The sequence below is a fragment of the Ranitomeya imitator genome, chromosome 1 (assembly GCF_032444005.1).
Source record: "Ranitomeya imitator isolate aRanImi1 chromosome 1, aRanImi1.pri, whole genome shotgun sequence".
Taxonomy (NCBI): Eukaryota; Metazoa; Chordata; class Amphibia; order Anura; family Dendrobatidae; genus Ranitomeya; species Ranitomeya imitator.
Genome location: NC_091282.1, coordinates 535,594,752 through 535,619,807, shown reverse-complemented (window position 1 = coordinate 535,619,807; position 25,056 = coordinate 535,594,752). Strand labels below are relative to the sequence as shown.

The 25,056-nt window shown below is 42.4% G+C and overlaps 1 protein-coding gene across 5 annotated transcripts in view; it reads right to left on the bottom strand.

Moving 5' to 3' along the window:
- The window catches only part of RNF38 (ring finger protein 38), a 411,040-nt gene that overhangs the window by 6,440 nt on the left and 379,544 nt on the right, over window positions 1-25,056 (bottom strand). For all 5 annotated transcript variants that reach the window (XM_069767548.1, XM_069767540.1, XM_069767557.1 and 2 more), the window contains 5 exons: window positions 22,745-22,938; window positions 7,883-8,096; window positions 4,288-4,455; window positions 2,074-2,244; window positions 1,539-1,700 (listed from right to left, as the gene is read on the bottom strand). In XM_069767548.1, the coding sequence (XP_069623649.1) occupies window positions 1,539-1,700; window positions 2,074-2,244; window positions 4,288-4,455; window positions 7,883-8,096; window positions 22,745-22,938 (909 nt within the window). The remainder of the gene's footprint in view (window positions 1-1,538; window positions 1,701-2,073; window positions 2,245-4,287; window positions 4,456-7,882; window positions 8,097-22,744; window positions 22,939-25,056) is intronic.

Here is a 25,056-nt window from a genome sequence, read left to right as displayed (position 1 = left end):
CATACAGTTTGATGGGCCCCATTAGATGCTCCATATTAAAATATGCCCCATATAATCCTGCATAAAGGGTAATAAGGGCCTCATAAGATGCTCCATAGAGACATTTGCCCTATATAGTGCTGCACAAACGTTATGGCCCCATAAAATGCTCCATACAGATAATTACCCCATATAATGCTGCACATGGCCTCATAAGATGCTCCTTACAGACACTTGCCCCTTATAGTGCTGCACAAGTGTTATGGCCCCATAAGATGCTCCATACAGTCACTTGCCTCATATAATGCTGCACAAGCGTTATGGCCCCATAGATGCTCCATACAGACAGTTGCCCCTTATAGTGCTGCACAAGCGTTATGGCCCCATAGATGCTCAATACAGACACTTGCCCCATATAGTGCTGCACAAGTGTTATGGTCCCATAGATGCTCCATACAGTCAGTTGCCCTTTATAGTGCTGCACAAGCGTTATGGCCCCATAGATGCTGCATACAGTCACTTGCCCCATATAATGCTGCACAAGCGTTATGGCCCCATAGATGCTCCATACAGTCACTTGCCCCTTATAGTGCTGCACAAGCGTTATGGCCCCATAAGATGCTCCATACAGACACTTGTCCCTTATAGTGCTGCACAAGCGTTATGGCCCCATAGATGCTCCATACAGTCACTTGTCCCTTATAGTGCTGCACAAGTGTTATGGCCCCATAAGATGCTCCATACAGACACTTGTCCCTTATAGTGCTGCACAAGTGTCATGGCCCCATAAGATGCTCCATACAGACACTTGTCCCTTATAGTGCTGCACAAGCGTTACGGCCCCATAGATGCTCCATACAGACACTTGCCCCATATGCTTTGCTGCGATTAAAAAAAAAAATCAAAAAAAAATCAAAAAAAAAAAAAAATCACATACTCGCCTCTCATCGCTCAGGACCCCGGCACTTTCAATATTCACGGCTCCTCGTTCTGGTGTGGCTCCGTCTTCATCACGGACGTTCACGCAGAGGGCGCGCACTGACCACGTCACCGCACCCTCTGACCTGAGCGTCACAGCCTGAGGACGCTGAAGACGGAGCCGCACCGGAGCGAGGAGTGGTGAATATTGAAAGTGCAGGGGGTCCTGAGCGACGAGAGGTGAGTATGTGATTTTTTTTGGGGGGAGGTGGAGCTGCATATTCATTACTGTAATGAGCGGTATCATGTGACCGCTCAGTACAGGAAGAAGCTGCAGTGCTGAAAGAAGCAGGGACTGCGCCAGGAGTAGGCAAGTATAATTAGACAGCCCCCGCTCCCCCTCCCCTGCCGACCTCTGGGTATGACTCGAGTATAAGCCAAGAGGGGGACTTTCAGCCCAAAAAAAGGGGCTGAAAATCTCGGCTTATACAAAAAAACAAAACCCAATCCTAATATTCACTTCTTCAAACATCAACGGTTTCCTTCTTTCTGACCTCTTCACTATAGATCAGACTGTCTGCAATAACTCAGGCTATAACACAACTTTGTAAAAAGTAAGGCAATCAGAAACATTTACTTACAACTCCAAAGGAAACCTCCTGGTGCAAAGGATCGTGGGTTATGAACTGTAAGGGTGCAGAGGGTTGTAATGTGGGCGCATGAGCAGGCGGAGGATATGTAAACCCTCCTACAGGTAGATGTTCACCCAACAGCTCCACTTCATTCTCTATCCTCTGCAGAGGCTGGAACACCAAACAAACAATACAATGTTAAGCCAAGAGAACATAGTCCAATCCAGAATGGATGCTTGGCAGACAGGACTGGAAATGGTACATTATCCTTTATTTTACCAAGACATCTTTCCATTCAATCTAAAATTAAGGTAGAATATTTTTACATGTTTGGATCACACCAACACCATTTTAGAGTTTTACTAATTTTGTTTATAAAAATGATAGTATCATTGTTAGTAGGAACAGGATTTTTGCTGCTAGCTAGACGTTTTCCGGACTCCTTAACATAACCCGGATTTTATGCTTTTCTCAAGGTGCACTACAATTAAGGAGCTATTGGCAGAGGTAGTAAAACGTTATGAAGACAGATTTTCGAACTTACCGATCGAGACTGTTGTGTCTGGAAGGGCACAAATTGGCCAGGAGGGGGCAGATGTGCATGGTGATGTGGAGAAAGGTGCGGTGGATGTAACAGGAATGGGTCACTGGAAATGAGGGGAGGGAAAGCAGCATAGGGAACTGGTAAATGCTGAACGGAGCAAGCCTGAAGCATCTGTAAATAGAGGAAAATATAGTTAATACTATTCAATATGAGTTGCACAGAAAGTCCTGAGTGTTATATTGCTAGGCATTCAGAACTAGAGATACAATTTCAAGAACTCAATATATTAAAGCGACCTTCCACCCTGGTGCCAAGAAACGACTATACCTAGCCTATTGGCCTCCAATTTCTTCCTCAACTGAGACAGCATTCTAGTCTTATTGCATCCAAGATGGCTGCCTATACTATGGGAGCGGAAAGGCAGGTGAGGCGAGGTTCAGACTCACCACTGCAGCAGTCATGGATGCACCAGGTAGAATGTGTAATATTATGTATTCATACCCCCTTGCACTTTTCCATATAGAAAATAATTTTTCCCCCGCTTCTACCCTAATCTATATAGGTTGTTTGCTTGTACTGAGAAAGCAATTCCCCTTCTACATACCAGCAGACGAGTACACACAAAAAGGATCAGGAGATTGTGGGCAGTGTTAAGCCTGGGCTACATGAACCTTTCTCGTGAATTGCTGCAGTCTAGAGAGATACACTGATCTGTGCGTGCACATAAACCTATATACACACACACACCTTGAAAAAGTATTCATACCCCGTGTACTCTTCCACATTACACCCACAAACTTAAAATGTATTTTATTGGGATTTTGTGATATACCAACACGAGATAGCAACTATATGCTTGTGACGAGTAAAGAAAATGACATATGGTTTTTAAATATTAAAAAAAAAAAAATAATTGATCCATAATGTTCTCAATCAAGCCTCTGAGTCCTTCAGAGAACAGCTATACTTAAACTGAGAAATTACACACATTAGGGGCATCAGAGTACAGGGCACTGAATGCAAATGCATGTCACAATTTACAGATTCTTAGATTTTTAAAGAGTTATAAAACTATTTATCATTTCCTTTCAAGACACGGTGTGCAATAAAATATTTTTTTTAATTATTATTTTTTTTTTTAGTAAAGGGCTGAAAAATATCTTGGCGCCTAATCAGCACTGGCATCACCGTCTCTTCTAGAACAGACTCCGCACAGGAGGGGCGTATAGTTTTTTTTTCCATTTTAAATCCAGGCCATACATTGATATTAAAAAGAGCTTGTTCTAGTAGTGGACATCCCCTTTAATAGTACAGTCCCAGGTGCCATGTATCTGCTGTGATAAGTAAAAGCATGGACTTTCTGCCCTTTCCCCTGCATACATTAACTTGCTGCAGTTTGCATACAATCTCATTCACAATGCTGTTACTGTTATGTGCAGCGGATTTAGCTCACACAAATCAGCCCAGCGCATATTCGTCCAGAGGAAACCTGCCTTTTGCTCTTTACAAAGGTCTGGAAAGACTGGAATTCGCATCACGTACCATATTTATACAGACCTTTTTTAAACATTTTTGTATACATTTCAGAGCACCCTAGGGACTGTGAAACTGGTTTGATTAGAAGTACAATACTGGGGGATTTTAGTATATTACACATCTCCTATAAAGCCCTACATCAGGAGAAAAAGGTGGGCGTTCTGGGGGGCCGACAACCTGATGGCACCCTGCAACTGAGTCATAGGGATGGATGGGGTGCCCCACTGTATCATGGTCACTATTAACAAGGGATTACATTTAGGGTATGTGCACACGTCAGGATTTCTTGCAGAAATTTTCTTGACAAAAAAATGGACATTTCTGCCAGAAATCCGCATGCGTTTTTTCATACGTTTTTGGTGCGTTTTTTCCCAAATGCATAGAATAGCGGGAAAAACACAGAAAATCCGCAAAATTAATGAACATGCTGCTTTTTATACTGTGATGCGTTTTTTTCCATGGAAAAAAACGCATCATGTACACAAAACATAGTACTAGCTTTTAAACCCTGGCACCCCAGTGTGTATGGAGTGGGCTCAGCTCCTAAGTCCACTAGTTACACAACATGTGACTTGCATATATGCCACATGAGAACTGGTCATTAGCGCACATTTACAGCAGAAGGCTTGGCTAAATCTGGTTATGTAGGAGCAAACCCCATATTAGTGCTTTACTTACCGGAGGAGGCACGCTGCAGACTGGTAAGTGCTGGCCGCTGAAGACCACAGAGCAGCCTGGAACCTGTTGTGCACTGCAAGCAGGGATGTGCTGTCCTGTACAAAGTGGGATTCCATGTGGGGCAACCGTCGTGACAGTGTATGATACCGGAACCGTGCCCTGGTGAATCTGGAGGTGGGAAAAAAGTAAACGATGAGTTATGAAAATAAGGAAAAACACATTTAAAAAAAAAAAAAAAAAGGAAAAGAAGATAAGCTACCTGTACTAACACCAGCATCATTTCTCAGTTTATCCTGGTAAATTTGGGACCTTCTATTCACTGCACACAGGTAGACACTAGTCCCTAACACAGCCACTTGTGCTGCTTTTAGTAGGAGGGAGGCAGGTACCAAATTTAAATATCTAAAGATAATCCAATCTGGGACCGCCCCTTTTATTTAACAATACAATGGCTAGCCTGGTGGGGGGAGGGGGTATGTTAACTAGTAAAGTCACCAATGAAGAAAATGCTGGCAAGTGTCATTCATGGCCTCCTACTTTTGCTAGATTCCCCCAGCCCACTGCAGCTCCTCTCATAGGGAAAGCGCAGGATCTCCAAGATCTCACACTGGGAACTAAACTGCTACATCCAATACTGAGAGGTTACTGACTGTAACCGCTATAATGAGGCTACCAATCAGCAACTGCTCAGCACAGGATAATCAGGTTTACTTCTATAGCGCCAACACATTCCGCAGCAAAAGCTACAAGACCTTATAAAGCAAAACATTACTCCATAACGATAGGATTGCCCTGATCGCAAGTTTACAATCTAGGAGGATATAGGTGGGACACAACTGGTTAAAAAAAAAAAAAGTGCTTGTCATGTTTGGTCCAGTCATCATAAGTAGGAGCATTCAAATAAAGCTACATGAAGCTGTCATCAACCAGTATCTACACACAGACAAGTTGGGACCAGTTTCTGGGGAAGTTAGGAAGGGAGAAAAAGGTTTTAGAAATACAATTGAACATATGAATAGATTGTCTGGGGTAGTGCATTCCACAGAACTGGTGCAGCACAAGAGAATATTGGAGACAGAGTATAAGGTTCGGCTTATAGTGGATGTTAGTCTTAGATCATCAGCAGAACAGAGAGCATAGGTGCAGGTAGACATATTGTGAGATGTAGGGTGGAACAGAACTGTGGAGAGCTTTGTGGCTGAGATTCATAAGTTTATATTGGACTGTGTAGCGGAAGGGCAATGACTGACAGTCGGGTGTTCTATGAGTATTTTGGCGTGCTCGGGGATTTAGTTTCTGTCTCCGTAGCTCCATGATTTGCGGCTGCTAGACAGTTTGAATAAATGTGGGGATTGTCTGTTTGTTAGGGAATCTCCACATGTATTCAAGATGTCTAGCAGCTGCAAATCATGGAGCTACGGAGATAGAAACAATCTCCCACAAAATCTCAGAGCACGCCGAAATACTCGGAGAACACCGGAGCATGCTCAGAGAAACGCGAGTAACGAGCATACTCGCTCATCACTAATAATGATCCTTAACCCCTTAATGACCGCCAATACGTCTTAACTGACCTGAGATATGAGAATAGCCTCCCCATACAGGAGACAATCCAGCAGTTGTCAGCTGTACACTATAGCTGACAACTTGCTGCATCAGCCACAATCAGTTTTTGCACCGTCCAAATCTGTTTAGCCCCTTAGATGCTGCTGTCAATAGTGACTACATCATTATAAATGGTTAACAGAGTATGGTGGCTTCCTCTTTATCCCAATTGATGCCCTCAGATCATGATTTTGTGGTCCTGATGTTTGTGATGGCAATTCATGACCAAATAGCGGCCTTAGAGTCTGTCGGCTGTTGTAACCTGTTCAGAAGTTACCGACATTAAGGTGGTAAAAATACACATTTTCATTTCTGTCATGCTACTTTGCATTAATTCCTGAAAATCACCTGAAGGGTTAATAAACTACCTGACAGCAGTTTTCAATAGGTCAGGGGGTGCTGTTTTTAAAATGGTACAAGTTTTGGGGGGTTTTCAATATTGATATGGGACCCCTAAAGGCACTTCAAAAATGGATACATCCCAAAAAAATAAATTTTTGGAATTTCCTTGAAAAAAAAAAAAAAAATTTACTACTACATTTTTAAACCTCCTAAAATGCTAACAAAATAAAAGAACATTTTACATATGGTGCTGATGTAAAGCAGACATGAGGGACAAGGTGGTGTTACTAGGTACTAACCATGCAGGGTGTCCAAACTTTTGCATTGGCCAATTATTCTTTTGTAATTTTTAAAATGTAAAAAATTACTTTTTTAGCCTAAAATACAAAGTACGGTAATTGTGTCATCTTTAACTTTTTTTTTTTTTTTATAAAATCAGAAACAATTTTAATGAATTTTTCAACATATAACAAAAGGCAAGACCCTGTCATCTTTAACTTTAGCCCTTTTAGAGATCATTTAATCGACAACTTGCTTAACATTTAACAATAACCGTAATTTTGACCAGAGGTGCTTAAACTTTTACATGCCACTGTAAATGCCCAATTTAATGATCTAATCACTTTTCTACTTTAATTAAGAATTCCATACCAATCATCCTCTAGACTAAAAGCGTTTAACTACTTCTTATGATGACACTTAGGGCTCGTTTCCATTTGCGAGAAAAACGTCCGTGTCTCGCATGTGAAAACCAAGCTCTGGCGCTGGCACTTGGGAGTGGAGCGTGCGGCTCCATGTGTTGCTATGCAGCCGCACGCTCCGTTCCCAAGTGCTGGCTCTAGAGCTTGGTTCTCACATGCGAGACACGGACGTGTTTCTCGCAAATGGAAACGAGCCCTTAGCTTGAGGATCCCATTGCATGCTGGGATAGCCAAAGGAACAGTCATCAGGAAGCAGAGGCTGCGATCCTTGCCGCTCCCTGAAACAAAGCATCATCAGTGCCCCCTATTTCACGGGCTGGGCTAGTCCCTGTTCTACTGAGCATTTGTCAGTTGTCAAATTTGAAAAACTCATTAGATTCTGTCACTAGCGCTGAAGTACTTTCAGCCCAGCACTAGATTCTGCCACTGTGCAGAACAAAAAGCAACAGCATGCTCGCTGGTCGGCTCTAAGAAGAAGTAATGACAAGAGAGTGCACCGTGTCTCTTTCTCTATATAGTGAAAGAAAAAAAAAAATAATGGAACAGCTCAATACCAGTTTGCGGGTGCCCAGGCGTCCTCAGCAATGTATCCAAAACTTGCCCCAATCCAGACAAAAGTAAAAAGGAAGGCAGCTCTCCATTAGTTTAAAGGTGAAAAAAGTGGATTTTATTTAGACCCACATAACATAGCGATGTTTCGGGTCACACAAACGAATGGCCTGAGAAAGGCTCAGTGTGAGCCAAAACATCGGGGGTCTAAATAAAATCCACTTGTTTTCACCTTTAAACTAATGGGAGAGCTGCCTTCCTTTTCACTTTTATCCATCTATCTTTGGTAAGACTCATTTTCATGCTTCAAGGCGATTTCAAGTCAGTTTCTACATAGAAAAGATGGCATGTAGTGGAAATATAGCATTATTACAGAGAATTCAGAAGAATGATCATACCTGTTCATGAATGTCAACCATCACAGCATTTTGCTGTTGTGGATGTGCAGCTGGGTGGAGCATACGCGGAGATACATTCGGTGGGTGGAAAGCCCTAGGTTCTTCTACTGCCGCTTGCTGACCATACGAAAGGTGATGATAATTTTCATCTTGGTTGATGGAATTGTGACGAGAAATTCTCTCTCTTCGTCCTCTTTGTCGCCTGACCGGAGGGCTATTCAAACATATCAGTAGTCTAAGATTATAGTAACACTGACATAGAACACGCAACTACAAAGTAACAAGTGACCTTGCACAAGTAATGTTTAGGCTGTCAGTATTTCTGTCATACTCGCTCTCCGTTTAGTAAAGAAGCAGAATGGCGGATTAACGGTAAGGCAGACTGTCCTATATAGATGGTATCGGCAACTCTCAGCTATGCCCAGGCAGCAGATGTCACCGAAAGAACAATTAGGCATGTTGGGTTTCAATATGCTGATTACATAACCATCCATCTTCTGCACGATTATGCTGGACAGGTGCAAGCTTCCCCATAATGAATCAAGATCAAACTCAAGAGAACCAAAAGAAGTTTTTAAATGTAAAAAGTAACACATTTTATTTATAACAAACACACAATTTAAGAATCGATAAAAATACAGGCACATATCAAGATAATGAAGGTGCAAAAACACAAAAATACAAATATTAAGAGACACCAGAATTAGAAGGTCCACCACCCAAATAGGTTCATAGCATGTAAATGTGGTTCTATTGTATGTAAGGTGCCGACAACACTCTCCTAAACGTTAGTCTAAGGGATAGTATCCATATGCATAGTTAGCCCTTTTGAGGGCATAATCCCTCCTTTGTCCCTATCTGGGGGGAGTTTCGTATCAACCAGGACCCTAATAATAAAAGGGTAATAACCATAATAGGTGTCCAATACCAATACAGGGACCTGGTGACTGGAATGTTAGGAGAGCATGTCTCACCTGGTGTTAGCTAGACCTCTGTGGCACCTTACATACAATAGAACCACATTTACATACTATGAACCTATTTGTGTGGTGGTGTCTTTTGATATTTGTATTTTTGTGTTTTTTGCACCTTCATTATCTTGATATGTGCTTGTATTTTTATCGATTCTTAAATTGTGTGTATTTGTTATAAATAAAATGTATTAATTTTTACATTTAAAAACTTCCTTTGGTTCTCTTGAGTTTGATATGGCTAAATGAAGGAAGGATATATCATTATTTAGTGAGGAATAGTAGTCACAAGATGAATCTGGAAATAGTGTTACCCATAATGAAGCAAGTAGTGCACAATAGCTTATCTTGTTGCTCTGTGCAGGTAGACAAGATTAATGTTCTATTTGATCATAACTTTTCCTAGTCAAAGTAAAAAGGATCATGTTTCGCCTACCTGTCGTGCATATACCCTGCTGGAAGTACAAGAATTAACCCCTTCATGACCCAGCCTATTTTGACCTTAAAGACCTTGCCGTTTTTTGCAATTCTGACCAGTGTCCCTTTATGAGGTAATAACTCAGGAACGCTTCAACGGATCCTAGCGGTTCTGAGATTGTTTTTTCGTGACATATTGGGCTTCATGTTAGTGGTAAATTTAGGTCAATAAATACTGCGTTTGTGATAAAAACGGAAATTTGGCGAAAATTTTGAAAATTTCGCAATTTTCACATTTTGAATTTTTATTCTGTTAAACCAGAGAGATATGTGACACAAAATAGTTAATAAATTACATTTCCCACATGTTTACTTTACATCAGCACAATTTTGGAAACAAAATTTTTTTTTGTTAGGAAGTTATAAGGGTTAAAATTTGACCAGCGATTTGTCATTTTTACAACGAAATTTACAAAACCATTTTTTTTAGGGACCACCTCACATTTGAAGTCAGTTTGAGGGGTCTATATGGCTGAAAATACCCAAAAGTGACACCATTCTAAAAACTGCACCCCTCAAGGTACTCAAAACCACATTCAAGAAGTTTATTAACCCTTCAGGTGCTTCACAGCAGCAGAAGCAACATGGAAGGAAAAAATGAACATTTAACTTTTTAGTCACAAAAATTATCTTTTAGCAACAATTTTTTTATTTTCCCAATGGTAAAAGGAGAAACTGAACCACGAAAGTTGTTGTCCAATTTGTCCTGAGTACGCTGATACCTCATATGTGGGGGTAAACCACTGTTTGGGCGCACGGCAGGGCTTGGAAGGGAAGGAGCGCCATTTGACTTTTTGAATCAAAAATTGGCTCCACTCTTTAGCGGACACCATGTCACGTTTGGAGAGCCCCCGTGTGCCTAAAAATTGGAGCTCCCCCACAAGTGACCCCATTTTGGAAACTAGACGCCCCAAGGAACTTATCTAGATGCATAGTGAGCACTTTGAACCCCCAGGTGCTTCACAAAGTAATCCGTAAAAATGAAAAAGTACTTTTTTTTCACAAAAAAATTCTTTTAGCCTCAATTTTTTCATTTTCACATGGGCAACAGGATAAAATGGATCCTAAAATGTGTTGGGCAATTTCTCCTGAGTACACCAATACCTCACATGTGGGGGTAAACCACTGTTTGGGCACATGGTAAGGCTCGGAAGGGAAGGAGCGCCATTTGACTTTTTGAATGAAAAATTATTTCCATCGTTAGCGGACACCATGTCGCGTTTGGAGAGCCCCTGTGTGCCTAAACATTGGAGCTCCCCCACAAGTGACCCCATTTTGGAAACTAGACCCCCAAAGGAACTTATCTAGATGCATATTGAGCACTTTAAACCCCCAGGTGCTTCACAGAAGTTTATAACGCAGAGCCATGAAAATAAAAAATAATTTTTCTTTCCTCAAAAATGATTTTTTAGCCTGGAATTTCCTATTTTGCCAAGGATAATAGGAGAAATTGGACCCCAAATATTGTTGTCCTGTTTGTCCTGAGTACGCAGATACCCAATATGTGGGGGTAAACCACTGTTTGGGCGCACGGCAGGGCTCGGAAGGGATGGCACGCCATTTGGCTTTTTAAATGGAAAATTAGCTCCAATCATTAGCGGACACCATGTCACGTTTGGAGAGCCCCTGTGTGCCTAAACATTGGAGATCCCCCAGAAATGACACCATTTTGGAAACTAGACCCCCAAAGGAACTAATCTAGATGTGTGGTGAGGACTTTGAACCCCCAAGTGCTTCACAGAAGTTTATAACGCAGAGCCATGAAAAAAAAAAAATTATTTTCTCAAAAGTGATCTTTTAGCCTGCAATTTTTTATTTTCCCAAGGGTAACAGGAGAAATTTGACCCCAAAAGTTGTTGTCGAGATTCTCCTGAGTACGCTGATACCCCATATGTGGGGGTAAATCACTGTTTGGGCACATGCCGGGGCTCGGAAGTGAAGTAGTGACGTTTTGAAATGCAGACTTTGATGGAATGCTCTGTGGGCATCACGTTGCGTTTGCAGAGCCCCTGATGTGCCTAAACAGTAGAAACCCCCCACAAGTGACCCCATTTTGGAAACTAGACCCCCAAAGGAACTTATCTAGATGTGTGGTGAGCACTTTGAACCCCCAAGTGCTTCATAGAAGTTTATAATGCAGAGCCGTGAAAATAATAAATACGTTTTCTTTCCTCAAAAATAATTATTTAGCCCAGAATTTTTTAATTTTCCCAAGGGTAACAGGAGAAATTTGACCCCAATATTTGTTGTCCAGTTTCTCCTGAGTATGGTGATACCCCATATGTGGGGGTAAACTACTGTTTGGGCACATGCCGGGGCTTGGAATTGAAGTAGTGACGTTTTGAAATGCAGACTTTGATGGAATGCTCTGCGGGCGTCACGTTGCGTTTGCAGAGCCCCTGATGTGCCTAAACAGTAGAAACCCCCCACAAGTGACCCCATTTTGGAAACTAGACCCCGAAAGGAACTTATCTAGATGTGTGGTGAGCACTTTGAACCCCCAAGTGCTTCATAGAAGTTTATAATGCAGAGCCGTGAAAATAATAAATACGTTTTCTTTCCTCAAAAATAATTATTTAGCCCAGAATTTTTTATTTTCCCAAGGGTTACAGGAGAAATTGGACCCCAAAAGTTGTTGTCCAGTTTCTCCTGAGTACGCTGATACCCCATGAGTGGGGGTAAACCACTGTTTGGGCACACGTCGGGGCTCAGAAGGGAAGTAGTGACTTTTGAAATGCAGACTTTGATGGAATGGTCTGCGGGTGTCACGTTGCGTTTGCAGAGCCCCTGGTGTGCCTAAACAGTAGAAACCCCCACAAGTGACCCCATTTTAGAAATTAGACCCCCAAGGAACTTATCTAGATATGTGGTGAGCACTTTGAACCCCCAAGTGCTTCACAGACGTTTACAACGCAGAGCCGTGAAAATAAAAAATCATTTTTCTTTCCTCAAAAATTATGTTTTAGCAAGCATTTTTTTTGATTCACAAGGGTAACAGGAGAAATTGGACCCCAGTAATTGTTGCGCAGTTTGTCCTGAGTATGCTGGTACCCCATATGTGGGGGTAAACCACTGTTTGGGCACACGTCAGGGCTCGGAAGTGAGGGAGCACCATTTGACTTTTTGAATACGAGATTGGCTGGAATCAATGGTGGCGCCATGTTGCGTTTGGAGACCCCTGATGTGCCTAAACAGTGGTAACCCCTCAATTCTACCTCCAACACTAACCCCAACACACCCCTAACCCTAATCCCAACTGTAGCCATAACCCTAAACACAACCCTAACCGCAACACACCCCTAACCACAACCCTAACCCCAACACACCCCTAACCATAACCACAACCCTAATTCCAACCCTAACCCTAAGGCTATGTGCCCACGTTGCGGATTCGTGTGAGATATTTTCGCACCATTTTTGAAAAATCCGCGGGTAAAAGGCACTGCGTTTTACCTGCGGATTTTCCGCGGATTTCCAGTGTTTTTTGTGCGGATTTCACCTGCGGATTCCTATTGAGGAACAGGTGTAAAACGCTGCGGAATCCGCACAAAGAATTGACATGCTGCGGAAAATACAACGCAGCGTTTCCGCGTGGTATTTTCTGCACCATGGGCACAGCGGATTTGGTTTCCATATGTTTACATGGTACTGTAAACCTGATAGAACACTGCTGCGAATCCGCAGCCAAATCCGCACCGTGTGCACATAGCCACACTAGTATTTCCAGCCATGGCCGATGATATTTCAGCATCGGCCATGGCTGGATTGTAATATTTCACCCGTTATAATGGGTGAAATATTACAAATCGCTCTGATTAGCAGTTTCACTTTCAACAGCCAATCAGAGCGATCGTAGCCACGAGGGGGTGAAGCCACCCCCCCTGGGCTAAACTACCACTCCCCCTATCCCTGCAGATCGGGTGAAATGGGAGTTAACCCTTTCACCCGATCTGCAGGGATGCGATCTTTCCATGACGCCGCATAGGCGTCATGGGTCGGAATGGCACCGACTTTCATGACGCCTACGTGGCGTCAAAGGTCGGGAAGGGGTTAAAGATGGTCATACACTAGGGAGCCTTGATTGTCAAAAAGGCAGATTTAGACCCTTTTTTCGCCCGAAATTTTGAACATGGGCAAACAAATGATGGCTGCAGATCAGCCAGTTCAGATATTGAAAAGCGTCATCCTACATGACATATGTATCCCATCAATAGAACTTTAGCCATGGCAACAGCTTTTAACAAAGATTGATCAGCAATTTGGAGCTTAACCCCTTAGCGACCGCCGATACACCTTTTAACAGCGGCAGTCAAGGGTACTTAATCCTCAGCGCCGCTTTTTAACGGCTGAACAACAGCGGCCGCAATATATAAAAAAAAAAAAAAAAAAAAAAAAAAAAAAAGCAGATTTCCCATTTATTTCCCTCTTCTCTGATATGATCTAGCACATCAGAGGAGAGAGAAATAGGGTCCTCCGAATCCCTCCCCGGCGTCTTCTTCTGGTAAGAAAATGGTGGGTACATGCACAATGCGCCCACCGTGATCTGCCGGCCGGCACCCTGAAACAATTCGAGATTTTTCCTATTGGTTTATTTTGGTCAATGTGATAGACACCATCAGACTGATCAAAATAAAAAAAATATATATTTTTTTCCCCATTTTTACATTAGGGTTGGGGCTGAGGGTTATGGTTAGGGGTTGGACTAGAGTTAGAATTGGGGGGTTTCCACTGTTTAGGTACATCAGGGGGGTCTCCAAACGCGACATGGCGCCCGTCATTAGTTTCAGCCAATTTTGCATTCAAAAAGTAAAACAGTGCTCGCTCCTTTCTGAGCCCTGCCATGCCCCAAACAGTGGCTTTCCCCCACATACCGGGTATTGGGATACTCAGGAGAAATTGCACAACAAATTTTGTGGTCCATTTTCTCCTGCTACCCTTGTGAAAAAAAAAAAAAAAAAAAAAAAAAAAAGTTTGGTTCCAAAGTAAGTTTTTTTTTGCAAAAAAAAGTAATGTTCATTTTTTCCTTCAACATTGCTTTAGGTCTCATGAGGCACCTGAAGGGTTAATAAACTTCTTGAATGTTGTTTTTGATACCTTGAGGGGTGCCGTTTTGAGAATGGTGTCACTTTTGGGTATTTTCTGTTATATTGACCTCCTACACTCACTTCAAATGTGAGGTGGTCCCTAAAAAAAAAAAAAAATGGTTTTGTAAATTTTGTTTGAAAAATTAGAAATTGCTGGTCAACTTTTAACCCTTATAACGTCCTAACAAAACAAAAATAAATGTTACCAAAATTGTGCTGATGGAAAGTTGACATGTAGGAAATGTTATTTATTAATTATTTTGTGCAATATGACACTGATTTAAGGGCACAAAAATTAAAAGTTGGAGAATCACAAAATTTGCCAAATTTCCGTTTTTTTCCATAAATAAACGTAAGTCATATTGAAGAAATTTTACCACTAACATGAAATACAATACGTCATGAAAATCTCAGAATCACCAGGATCCGTTGAACCGTTCCAGAGCTATAACCTCATAAAGTGACAGTGGTCAGAATTGTAATAATTGGATTGACAATAAGTACACAATTGGCTCTGTCACTAAGAGGTTAAATGTACGGCAAGGGTGTTCAGAACTAGCAATATGAAATACATAGTGTATAGCCAGCTTAAAGGGAACCAGTCATGTAAAAAAAAAAAAAACAGTATTAACCTGCAGATATGGGGTTAATCTCGTGCTCTAAAGCCATGCAGCCACAGCCTGGCCATAGAGAGGAAATTAACTTTGTTCCTCCAGGCAGTTTCAGGCTTTCAGTCACAGAGGCGTGGCTTCAATCACCCCTTCGTATATAGTGAACGGCGGCTGTAGCCATGCCCCGGCACTGACTGACAGCCGGCTGAGCACTGATGAGCTGGCTGTCAGTCAGTGTTGGGACATGGTTACAGCTGCCGCTCACTGAGCGGTAACTGAAGCCACGCCGTTCGCAACTAATTTAGAAAGGGATTTTCCAACAACCTAAATTTAAGTTTATTCAATAGATCTTGGAATAATAATATACATATTTTTTTCCCCATCCTTGTATAGATGGGGAACCATGTATATCAGAATAGGGATTAGGGGACAATGCATACCCAGCTCATATTCGAGTCAATAAGTTTTCCAAGGCAAAATTAGGTGCCTCGGCTCATACTTGGGGCGACTCATACACAAGTATATGCATACCAATGTTTTACTTAAAAGAAAGAGCCATTTGCGATCCCATGCTGTAATGTCTGTACACTCTTTTCCACCCCCCACCCAGGAGATGTGGCATTATCAGACTATGTCCCTGTATGGTCAGGTAACCACTGCACAGCAGGGGCACATTTATAAGATTATGTCAGCACAGGAACATTTAATTTAAAACACATCCAATTGTGCATGTTATTATTTCAAGTTCTATTGATTAAAATCAACTTCCTATGCGTACACAAAGTCATGGTGAATGTTGCGGGGGGGGAAAAGTTGCTGGGATCTGCCTTGGACTAGTCAGCTGAGACAAGTAGTCCCTGGCTGGATTTTCCAAGCATGTAAAACATACACTGTTACAACAGCACAGTCAGTATCGGATTCATGCGGTCTGTGGTTCGGGAAGCATGAACATGATGACCAGCTCCCTTTAAGGTGCAAGTTTTACATGCTCCATGCTAATAAAACATCTGATAGAGTATTGGGTAAGGGTACGTTCACACTAGCGTTGCGCCGCCCTGCGTCGGCGACGCAACGCGCGACGCATCGAAAAACGCGCGCAAACGCGCGCAAAAACGCGCGCGTTTTGCGACGCGTGCGTCGTTTTTGACCAAAATCGGACGCACAGAAAATGCAACTTGTAGCGTTTTCGTGCGTCCGACGCCAGCGTCGGAAACGACGCACGTGGCGAAAAACGCAACCAAAAAGACGCACGCGTCCCCTATGTTAAACATAGGGGCGCGTCGCCGCTGCGTCGCCAACGCAACAGCGGCGCAACGCTAATGTGAACTTAGACTAACTGATTCAATCGCAGACAGTACTTTCAGTGTGCATAAAGGTCATTCTGTGAATACATAATGTATACAATTTACCTGAAAGAGAAGGAGATCCAGCTCAATGAAATAGTGAAAAATCCATAATTTATTTCACTTAAAATATAGTGAAAGGACAAAACATCAGCATACAAAAAAATTAAAACCAAGGTCAACGCGTTTCCGGTGACTAAGCACCCTTAATCATGATCATGATTAAGAGTGCTTAGTCACCGGAAACGCATTGACCTTGGTTTTAATTTTTTTGTATGCTGATGTTTTGTCCTTTCACTATATTTTAAGTGAAATAAATTATGGATTTTTCACTATTTCGTTGAGCTGGATCTCCTTCTCTTTCCTGTTCGTCCACGCCCTGACACAGCGGTTCCGTGCTCCGAGCTCTTGGGAATGTCGGTATGGTGAGCTGGATTTTGTTTTTTCCTGTATACAATTTACCTACACGGCACGGTAACATCCACAGCTGCCAGTAAAACAGCCATATAACATCACCATTAATAAGAATTACATGAGAACAGCCATGTAGTAACTTTTACCAATCTCTACGCAGACTGCACTGAAGGAGTACGTATGGCATGAATCCATGTCACTACAGCCCTTAACCCTGCTGTTCTGTTGGTCAAAAATGACCGACTTTGAACTTCAATATTCTTTAAAATATTCAAGATGCGGCTCTGAAACCCGTGGCCGACCGACCCATCCTCATTTAAGTCAATCAACCACAAGTTTCAGAACCGCATCTTGAACACCCCAAAAAATACCAAAGTTCAAAATAGGTCTCCCCAGACCGAACAGAACAGCAGGGTTAAATCTACATTAGAGCCAGGGCTGTGGAGTCGGTAAGCCACAGTTGCGACTCCGACTCCTGGATTTTATCAGGTTCCGGCTCCGACTCCTTCATAAATGGCCAATTCGTAACAATAAATTTACTGTTGTCAAATATTAATATCGTGCTTATTCAGTTTCTCACCATCATATAAGTAATCAGACCACTTAGAGCAAAAACTATATTTATTAGAATATAGCAAATAACTTTTATAAACATTTCTAAACTCTTGTAAGTAAATATGCAATAAACACTGTTATGCAGTTAATAAGAAGAAATCTATAAATTTGTCCTCAAAAAGTATTGCCTCTGTCAGATCCTCCTTCATGGATGCCCTCAAATCTGATCTAATTATTTTGAGAGCAGAGAACAACCTCTCTACACTAACTTTTGTTGGTGGCAAAGCAGTAACCACTCGGGCAACATCTCTGACAATGTCAGGATACAGTGGAATCGCTTGTTGCACTGTTAATTTTGATGAACGGTCAAATTTCTCAATTTCTTTTAGTGCACATGAAAAATTCTGCTGAAATGTACTGGCTGTGTTCTTTGATGGGGATGACTCTTCTATGCGGGAACACTTTGCACGGTCCTTGTGATCCAAATATTTTTCGACATTAACCCCGTAATGACCGCCAATACGTCTTTTAACTGACCTGAGATATAAGAGAATAGCCTCCCCATACAGGTGACAATCCAGCAGCTGTCGGATGTACACTATAGCTGACAACTTGCTGTATTAGCCATGATCAGTGCTTGCACCGTCCAAATCTGTTTAACCCCTTAGATGCTGCTGTCAATAGTGACTACATCATTATAAATGGTTAACAGAGTGTGGGGGCTTCCTCTTTATCCCAATTGGTGCCCTCAGATGATGATTGTGTGGTCCTGATGTTTGCTATGGCAATTCACGGCCAAATAGCGGCCTTAGAGTCTGTCGGCTGTAGTAATCTGTTCAGAAGTTAGCGGCATTTAGGTGGTAAAAATACATATTTTCATTTCTGTCATGCCACTTTGCATTACTTCCTGAAAAGCACCAGAAGAGTTAATAAACTACCTGACTGCAGTTTTTAAAATGTCAGGGGGTGCCGTTTTTAAAATGGTATAACTTTGGGGGGTTTCGCGATATATAGGACCCCTAAAGTCACTTCAAACATGGATAGGTCCCTAAAAATAATATATTTTGTAAATTTCCTTGAAAAAAATGAAAAATTACTGCTACATTATTAAAACCTCCTAAAATGCTAACAAAATAATATAACATTTTACAAATGGTGCTGATGTAAAGCTGATATGTGGGAAATGTTATTTATTAATGTTTTGCTGTGTTATGACTATCTGGATTAAAGGGATAATCATTCAAAGTTTGAAAATTGCTAATTTTTAAACATTTTTCTCAAATTTCTGATATTTTTTATAAATAAGCAAAACATATCGACCTAAATTTATCATTATCATAAAGTATAATGTGTCACGAAAAAACAGTCTCAAAATCACTGGGATTTGTTGAAGAGTTCCAGAGTTATTACCACATAAAATGACACTGGTCAGATTTCAAAAATTTGGCTCCGTCACTAAGGGGTTAAATTCTGTTATTCCTCATGTACTCACAGTTAACTGATGCAAAGTTTGTTGAAAGGATAATACTTCTTAGGCCAGGTTCACACATGCGAGAAACACGTCCATGTCTCGCATGTGAAATCCAAGCTCTGGCGCCGGCACTCCAGAGCGGAGCGTGCGGCCGCATAAAAAACACATGAAGCCGCACCCTCCGCTCCGAAGTGCCGGCGCCAGAGCTTGGATTTCACATGCGAGACACGGACGTGTTTCTCGCATGTGTGACTCCGGCCTCAGTCTTCCTCTTCTGAGTAGCAGCTGTGAGATGCTTGGAAGACGCACACCAAACATCTAGTCTAGAGCAGGAGCTTTACTACTAAGAATTTGCAACACATTTTCACTTTCAGTTTCATACATTGTAAGTAGGGGGGTTGGGGCAGCATGAGGTTAACCAAGTATAATATTAGATAAGGGCAGTGGAGAACAGTCACACACAAGAATTAAAGCTTTAAGGTACCTTCACACTAAACGATATCGCTAGCGATCCGTGACGTTGCAGCGTCCTCGCTAGCGATATCGTTCAGTTTGACACACAGCAGCGATCAGAATCCTGCTGTGATGTCGTTGGTCGGGGCTAGAGGGCCAGAACTTTCTTTGGTTGCTGGCTCTCCCGCTGACATCGCTGAATCGGCGTGTGACACCGATTCAGCGATGTCTTCGCTGGTAACCAGGGTAAACATCGGGTTACTAAGCGCAGGGCCGCACTTAGTAACCCGATGTTTACCCTGGATACCATCCTAAAAGTTAAAAAAAACAAACGCTACATACTTACCTTCGGCTGTCTGTCCTCCGGCGCTGTGCTTTCCTGCACTCACTGTGAGCACAGCGGCCGGAAAGCAAAGCGGTGACGTCACCGCTCTGCTTTCCGGCCGCTGTGCTCACAGCCAGTACAGAGAAGCAGAGCGCCGGGGACAGACAGCGGTAGGTAAGTATGAAGTGTTTGTTTTTTTTAACTTTTAGGATGGTATCCAGGGTAAACATCGGGTTACTAAGCGCGGCCCTGCGCTTAGTAACCCGATGTTTACCCTGGTTACCGGCATCGTTGGTCGCTGGAGAGCTGTCTGTGTGACAGCTCTCCAGCGACGCTGCAGCGATCCGGATCGTTGTCTGGATCGCTGCAGCGTCGTTTAGTGTGAAGGTACCTTAAGTCACACTAAACGACTTACCAACGATCACGAAAAGCGATACGACCTGGCCGTGATCGTTGGTAAGTCGTTGTGTGGTCGCTGGGGAGCTGTCACACAGACAGCTCTCTCCAGCGACCAACGATCAGGGGAACGACTTCGGCATCGTTGAAACTGTCTTCAACGATGCCGAAGTCCCCGGGTAACCAGGGTAAACATCGGGTTGCTAAGCGCAGGGCCGCGCTTAGTAACCCAATATTTACCCTGGTTACCATTGTAAAAGTAAAAAAAAAAAAAAAACACTACATACTCGCATTCTGATGTCTGTCACGTCCCCCGCCGGCATCCACAGGGTTAAAACTGCTTTCGGCAAGAGCGCTGCTAATGCACGCGCTGCTGCCGAGAGCTTCCCTGCACTGCCTGTGTCAGCACCGGCAGTAACAGCGGTGACGTCACCACTGTGCTCTGCTTTACGGCCGGCGCTGACACATTAGCAGCGCTCCTGCCGAAAGCAATCTTAACCCTGTGGACGCCGGGGGACGTGACTGACAGACATCAGAATGCGAGTATGTAGTGTTTTTTTTTTTTTTACTTTTACAATGGTAACCAGGGTAAATATCGGGTTACTAAGCGCAGCCCTGCGCTTAGTAACCCGAATTTTACCCTGGTTACAAGTGAACACATCGCTGGATCGGCGTCACACACGCCGATCCAGCGATGACAGCAGGTGACAAGCGACCAAAAATGGTCCTGATCATTCCCCAACGACCAACGATCTCCCAGCAGGGGCCTGATCGTTGGTCGCTGTCACACATAACAAGATTGTTAGCGGGATCGTTGCTACGTCACCAAAAGCGTGACGTTGCAACGATATCGTTAACGATATCGTTATGTGTGACTCCCCCTTAAGAAATGTCTCTATCTCCAGCAGAACTGCTTATCACTGTTGTTCATAGCTTGATAGAACATACAGTCATGGCCAAAAGCATTGACACCCCTGCAATTCTGTCAGATAATACTCAGTTTCTTCCTGAAAATGATTGCAAACACAAATTATTTGGTATTATCATCTTCATTTAATTTGTCTTAAATGAAAAAAAACACAAAAAGAATTGTCCTAAAGCAAAATTGGATATAATTCCACACCAAACATAAAAAAGGGGGTGGACAAAAGTATTGGCACCGTTCGAAAAATCATGTGATGCTTCTCTAATTTGTGTAATTAACAGCACCTATAACTTACCTGTGGCACCTAACAGGTGTTGGCAATAACTAAATCACACTTGCAGCCAGTTGACATGGATTAAAGTTGACTCAACCTCTGTCCTGTGTCCTTGTGTGTACCACATTATGCATGGAGAAAAGAAAGAAGACCAAAGAACTGTCTGAGGACTTGAGAAACCAAATTGTGAGGAAGCATGAGCAATCTCAAGGCTACAAGTCCATGTCCAAAGACCTGAATGTTCCTGTGTCTACCGTGCGCAGTGTCATCAAGAAGTGTAAAGCCCATGGCACTGTGGCTAACCTCCCTAGATGTGGACGGAAAAGAAAAATTGACAAGAGATTTCAACGCAAGATTGTGTGGATGTTGGATAAAGAACCTCGACTAACATCCAAACAAGTTCAAGCTGCCCTGCAGTCCAAGGGTACAACAGTGTCAACCCGTACTATCCGTCGGCATCTGAATTAAATGGGACTGTATGGTAGGATACCTAGGAAGACCCCACTTCTTACCCCGAGACATAAAAAAGCCAGGCTGGAGTTTGCCAAAACTTACCTGAGAAAGCCTAAAACGTTTTGGAAGAATGTTCTCTGGTCAGATGAGACAAAAGTAGAGTTTTTGGGGCGAAGGCATCAACATAGAGTTTACAGGAAAAAAAAAAAAGAGGCATTCAAAGAAAAGAACACGGTCCCTACAGTCAAACATGGCGGAGGTTCCCTGATGTTTTGGGGTTGCTTTGCTGCCTCTGGCACTGGACTGCTTGAACGTGTGCATGGCATTATGAAGTCTGAAGACTACCAACAAATTTTTACAGCATAATGTAGGGCCCAGTGTGAGAAAGCTGGGTCTCCCTCAGAGGTCATGGGTCTTCCAGCAGGACAATGACCCAAAACACACTTCAAAAAGCACTAGAAAATGGTTTGAGAGAAAGCACTGGAGACTTCTAAGGTGGCTAGCAATGAGTCCAGACCCGAATCCCATAGATCACCTGTGGAGAGATCTAAAAATGGCAGTTTGGAGAAGGCACCCTTCAAATATCAGGGATCTGGAGCAGTTTGCCAAAGAAGAATGGTCTAAAATTCCAGCAGAGCATTTTAAGAAACTCATTGATGGTTACCGGAAGCGGCTGGTCGCAGTTATTTTGGCTAAAGGTTGTGCAACCAAGTATTAGGCTGAGGGTGCCAATACTTTTGTCTGGCACATTTTTGGAGTTTTGTGTGAAATGATCAATGTTTTGCTTTTTGCTTCATTCTCTTTTGTGTTTTTTCATTTAAGACAAATTAAATGAAGATAATAATACCAAATAATTTGTGTTTGCAATCATTTTCAGGAAGAAAATGAGTATTATCTGACAGAATAGCAGGGGTGTCAATACTTTTGGCCATGACTGTATATATTTGAGTAACATTTATAAAATTCATATGAAAGTTCAATTATGAAATATTAATACATTTTTTTTTTTTTAAAGCTGGAGTCGGAGACGGTACATTTCTACCAACTCCGACTCCAACCAAAACTACCTCCGACTCCACAGCCCTGATTAGAGCCCTCAATTGCAATTACCTTCTTCTGTTTCTCGCAGGAGTGTTGCATCTTTCCCCTGAGAAATGGTGCTGATTGGGTCGGGCCGAAGGAGGCCGCCTATTTGATGACATCTCCCATGGTCGCATTGGCGGCGATGGTGCAGGCGATGGTGCTGGGTAATCAAAGACTGAATTTGACAGTCTTTGCCTTTTTGGACTGGGACTGTCTTCGTTCTGAAAGACATGGGAATTTACATAAATTAAAAAGAACGCAATACAACCTTTTGTCAATTGTCTCTAGTTATACAAATACTGAAATTACATATAAAGAATGGGCACCCAATATGTACCACTTTAATAGTGACTGCAGAGTTTGGGCAGCACTGTCATGCCGTTATCTCATCCCAGCACACATAGAATAAAGAAATACCGCACCTGACAATCTGATAAAAGTTTAAAGAGCTGACAATAAGGTCTATTACAGTGTTACAGACCAGGAAGAAACGAGGATAAAGGGGACCATGATCCTGCAGCCATTATGAAGCGTCAGAATAGTACACAGCACAGCAGATGTAATGTGCGGCTTACACTGGATGTATACTGTAGTCTACACATGAAACAATGTGACTGGTGCGTAACGGCACATCGGACACAAATAATGTAAATAGCGGCTGGACACAGCTTAGGCTCTGCTCACTTCACATCCATGGGCTAATGTAACCCTACCGAGATGTTTACATCATGTACAAAAGCCAAAAATACAGCACAAACCTTATGTGAACATTGCCTTACAAAAGGCTTTTCACCTATGCAAATAACTTACAAAAGGTTTTTCACCTATGCAAATACAAGTTAGAAGACTATGCATGGTAGGAATTGAGTTCACAGGAAAAAAAACCAAAAAAAAAAAAAACAAACTAAAAATGTCATAAAGAAGACATTCGACCGCATATCATGCAATATCTCAAACATTTAGATAATTGCCATAACTAAAAGGGAATCTTATGATTTAGGGGCAGAGACTCCACTTACTGAGCTGCTTGCTGTCATTTTGGCAGATCTACCAGTTCTCTGAATGCTGTATACCCCCAGCCACAACACTGATTACCAGCTTTCTGTGTACACTGTGCATAGACAGAAAGCTGCCAGTCACTGGTGGGCTCGAGTTATACAGCCCTCATGAATATGGAAGAATACAGCAGGTTTACTACTCCTAGTACAAGTGATAAAATCACAGCTTTATCAGCAGCAGACTATCAAAACTGGAATAAGGGTCTGTCTTTACTTTTTTTTTTGCACCTGAAAACACCAAAAACTGATGACAGATTCCCTTTAAACAGCTCATACTCACCTGCGAGAAGCTCGGATGAGTCTCGCATGTTAATACCCGGGACTCAGGAGCGGAGCGTGCGGCCACATAGGAATACATGCGCTGCCGGGTATTGATGTGCGACGCTCATCCGAGTTTCTCACAGGTGAGTATGAGCCCAAAGAAGCTCTACCATAAATATTTTCAGCTAAATCTGTGTATATGTACTGCAGTGTCAGTGTGTTAATATATACCGTTCTTCAGGCTTTCCTTGTCTACGCTCTGTGCAACCCAGAAGTGGATTTTACACTAAGGGTAAGTTCACACAGGGCGTTTTTTCTGCTTTTTTTTTCCTGCAGCAAAATCTGATCTTCTTGACAGGAAAGAAGTTGTGTCAAAAACGCAGGTTTAGGTGCGTTTTTTTTTCTCTTTGTACATGCTAATGTCCTTGGATTTTCAGCAGCAAACACCTGCGTTTTTGCTGCCTTTTTTCAACACCCATTCAAGTCAATGGGTTAACCCTGCTGTTCTGTTGGTCAAAAATGACCGACTTTGAACTTCAATATTCTTTAAAATATTCAAGATGCGGCTCTGAAACCCGTGGCCGACCGACCCATCCTCATTTAAGTCAATCAACCACAAGTTTCAGAACCGCATCTTGAACACCCCAAAAAATACCAAAGTTCAAAATAGGTCTCCCCAGACCGAACAGAACAGCAGGGTTAAAAATGATGAAAAAAACGCAGTAAAAAAGCTGAAAGAAGTGACATGCCCTATGTCCCAAAAAACGCAGCAAAGCACAAAATACTGATCACACAAAATAAAAAAAAAAACAATGTGTGCATGAGATTTCTGAAATCTCATTGGCTTTACTGGTACTGTAAAAAGCAACTAAAAATTAGCATTAAAAAAAACAGCAAAAAGGCCCTGTGTGAACTTACTCTAAGCGGTCCTGCGCTTAGTAACCCGATGTTTACCCTGGTTACCCAGGGACTTCGGCATCGTTGGTCGCTGGAGAGCTGTCTGTGTGACATCTCTCCAGC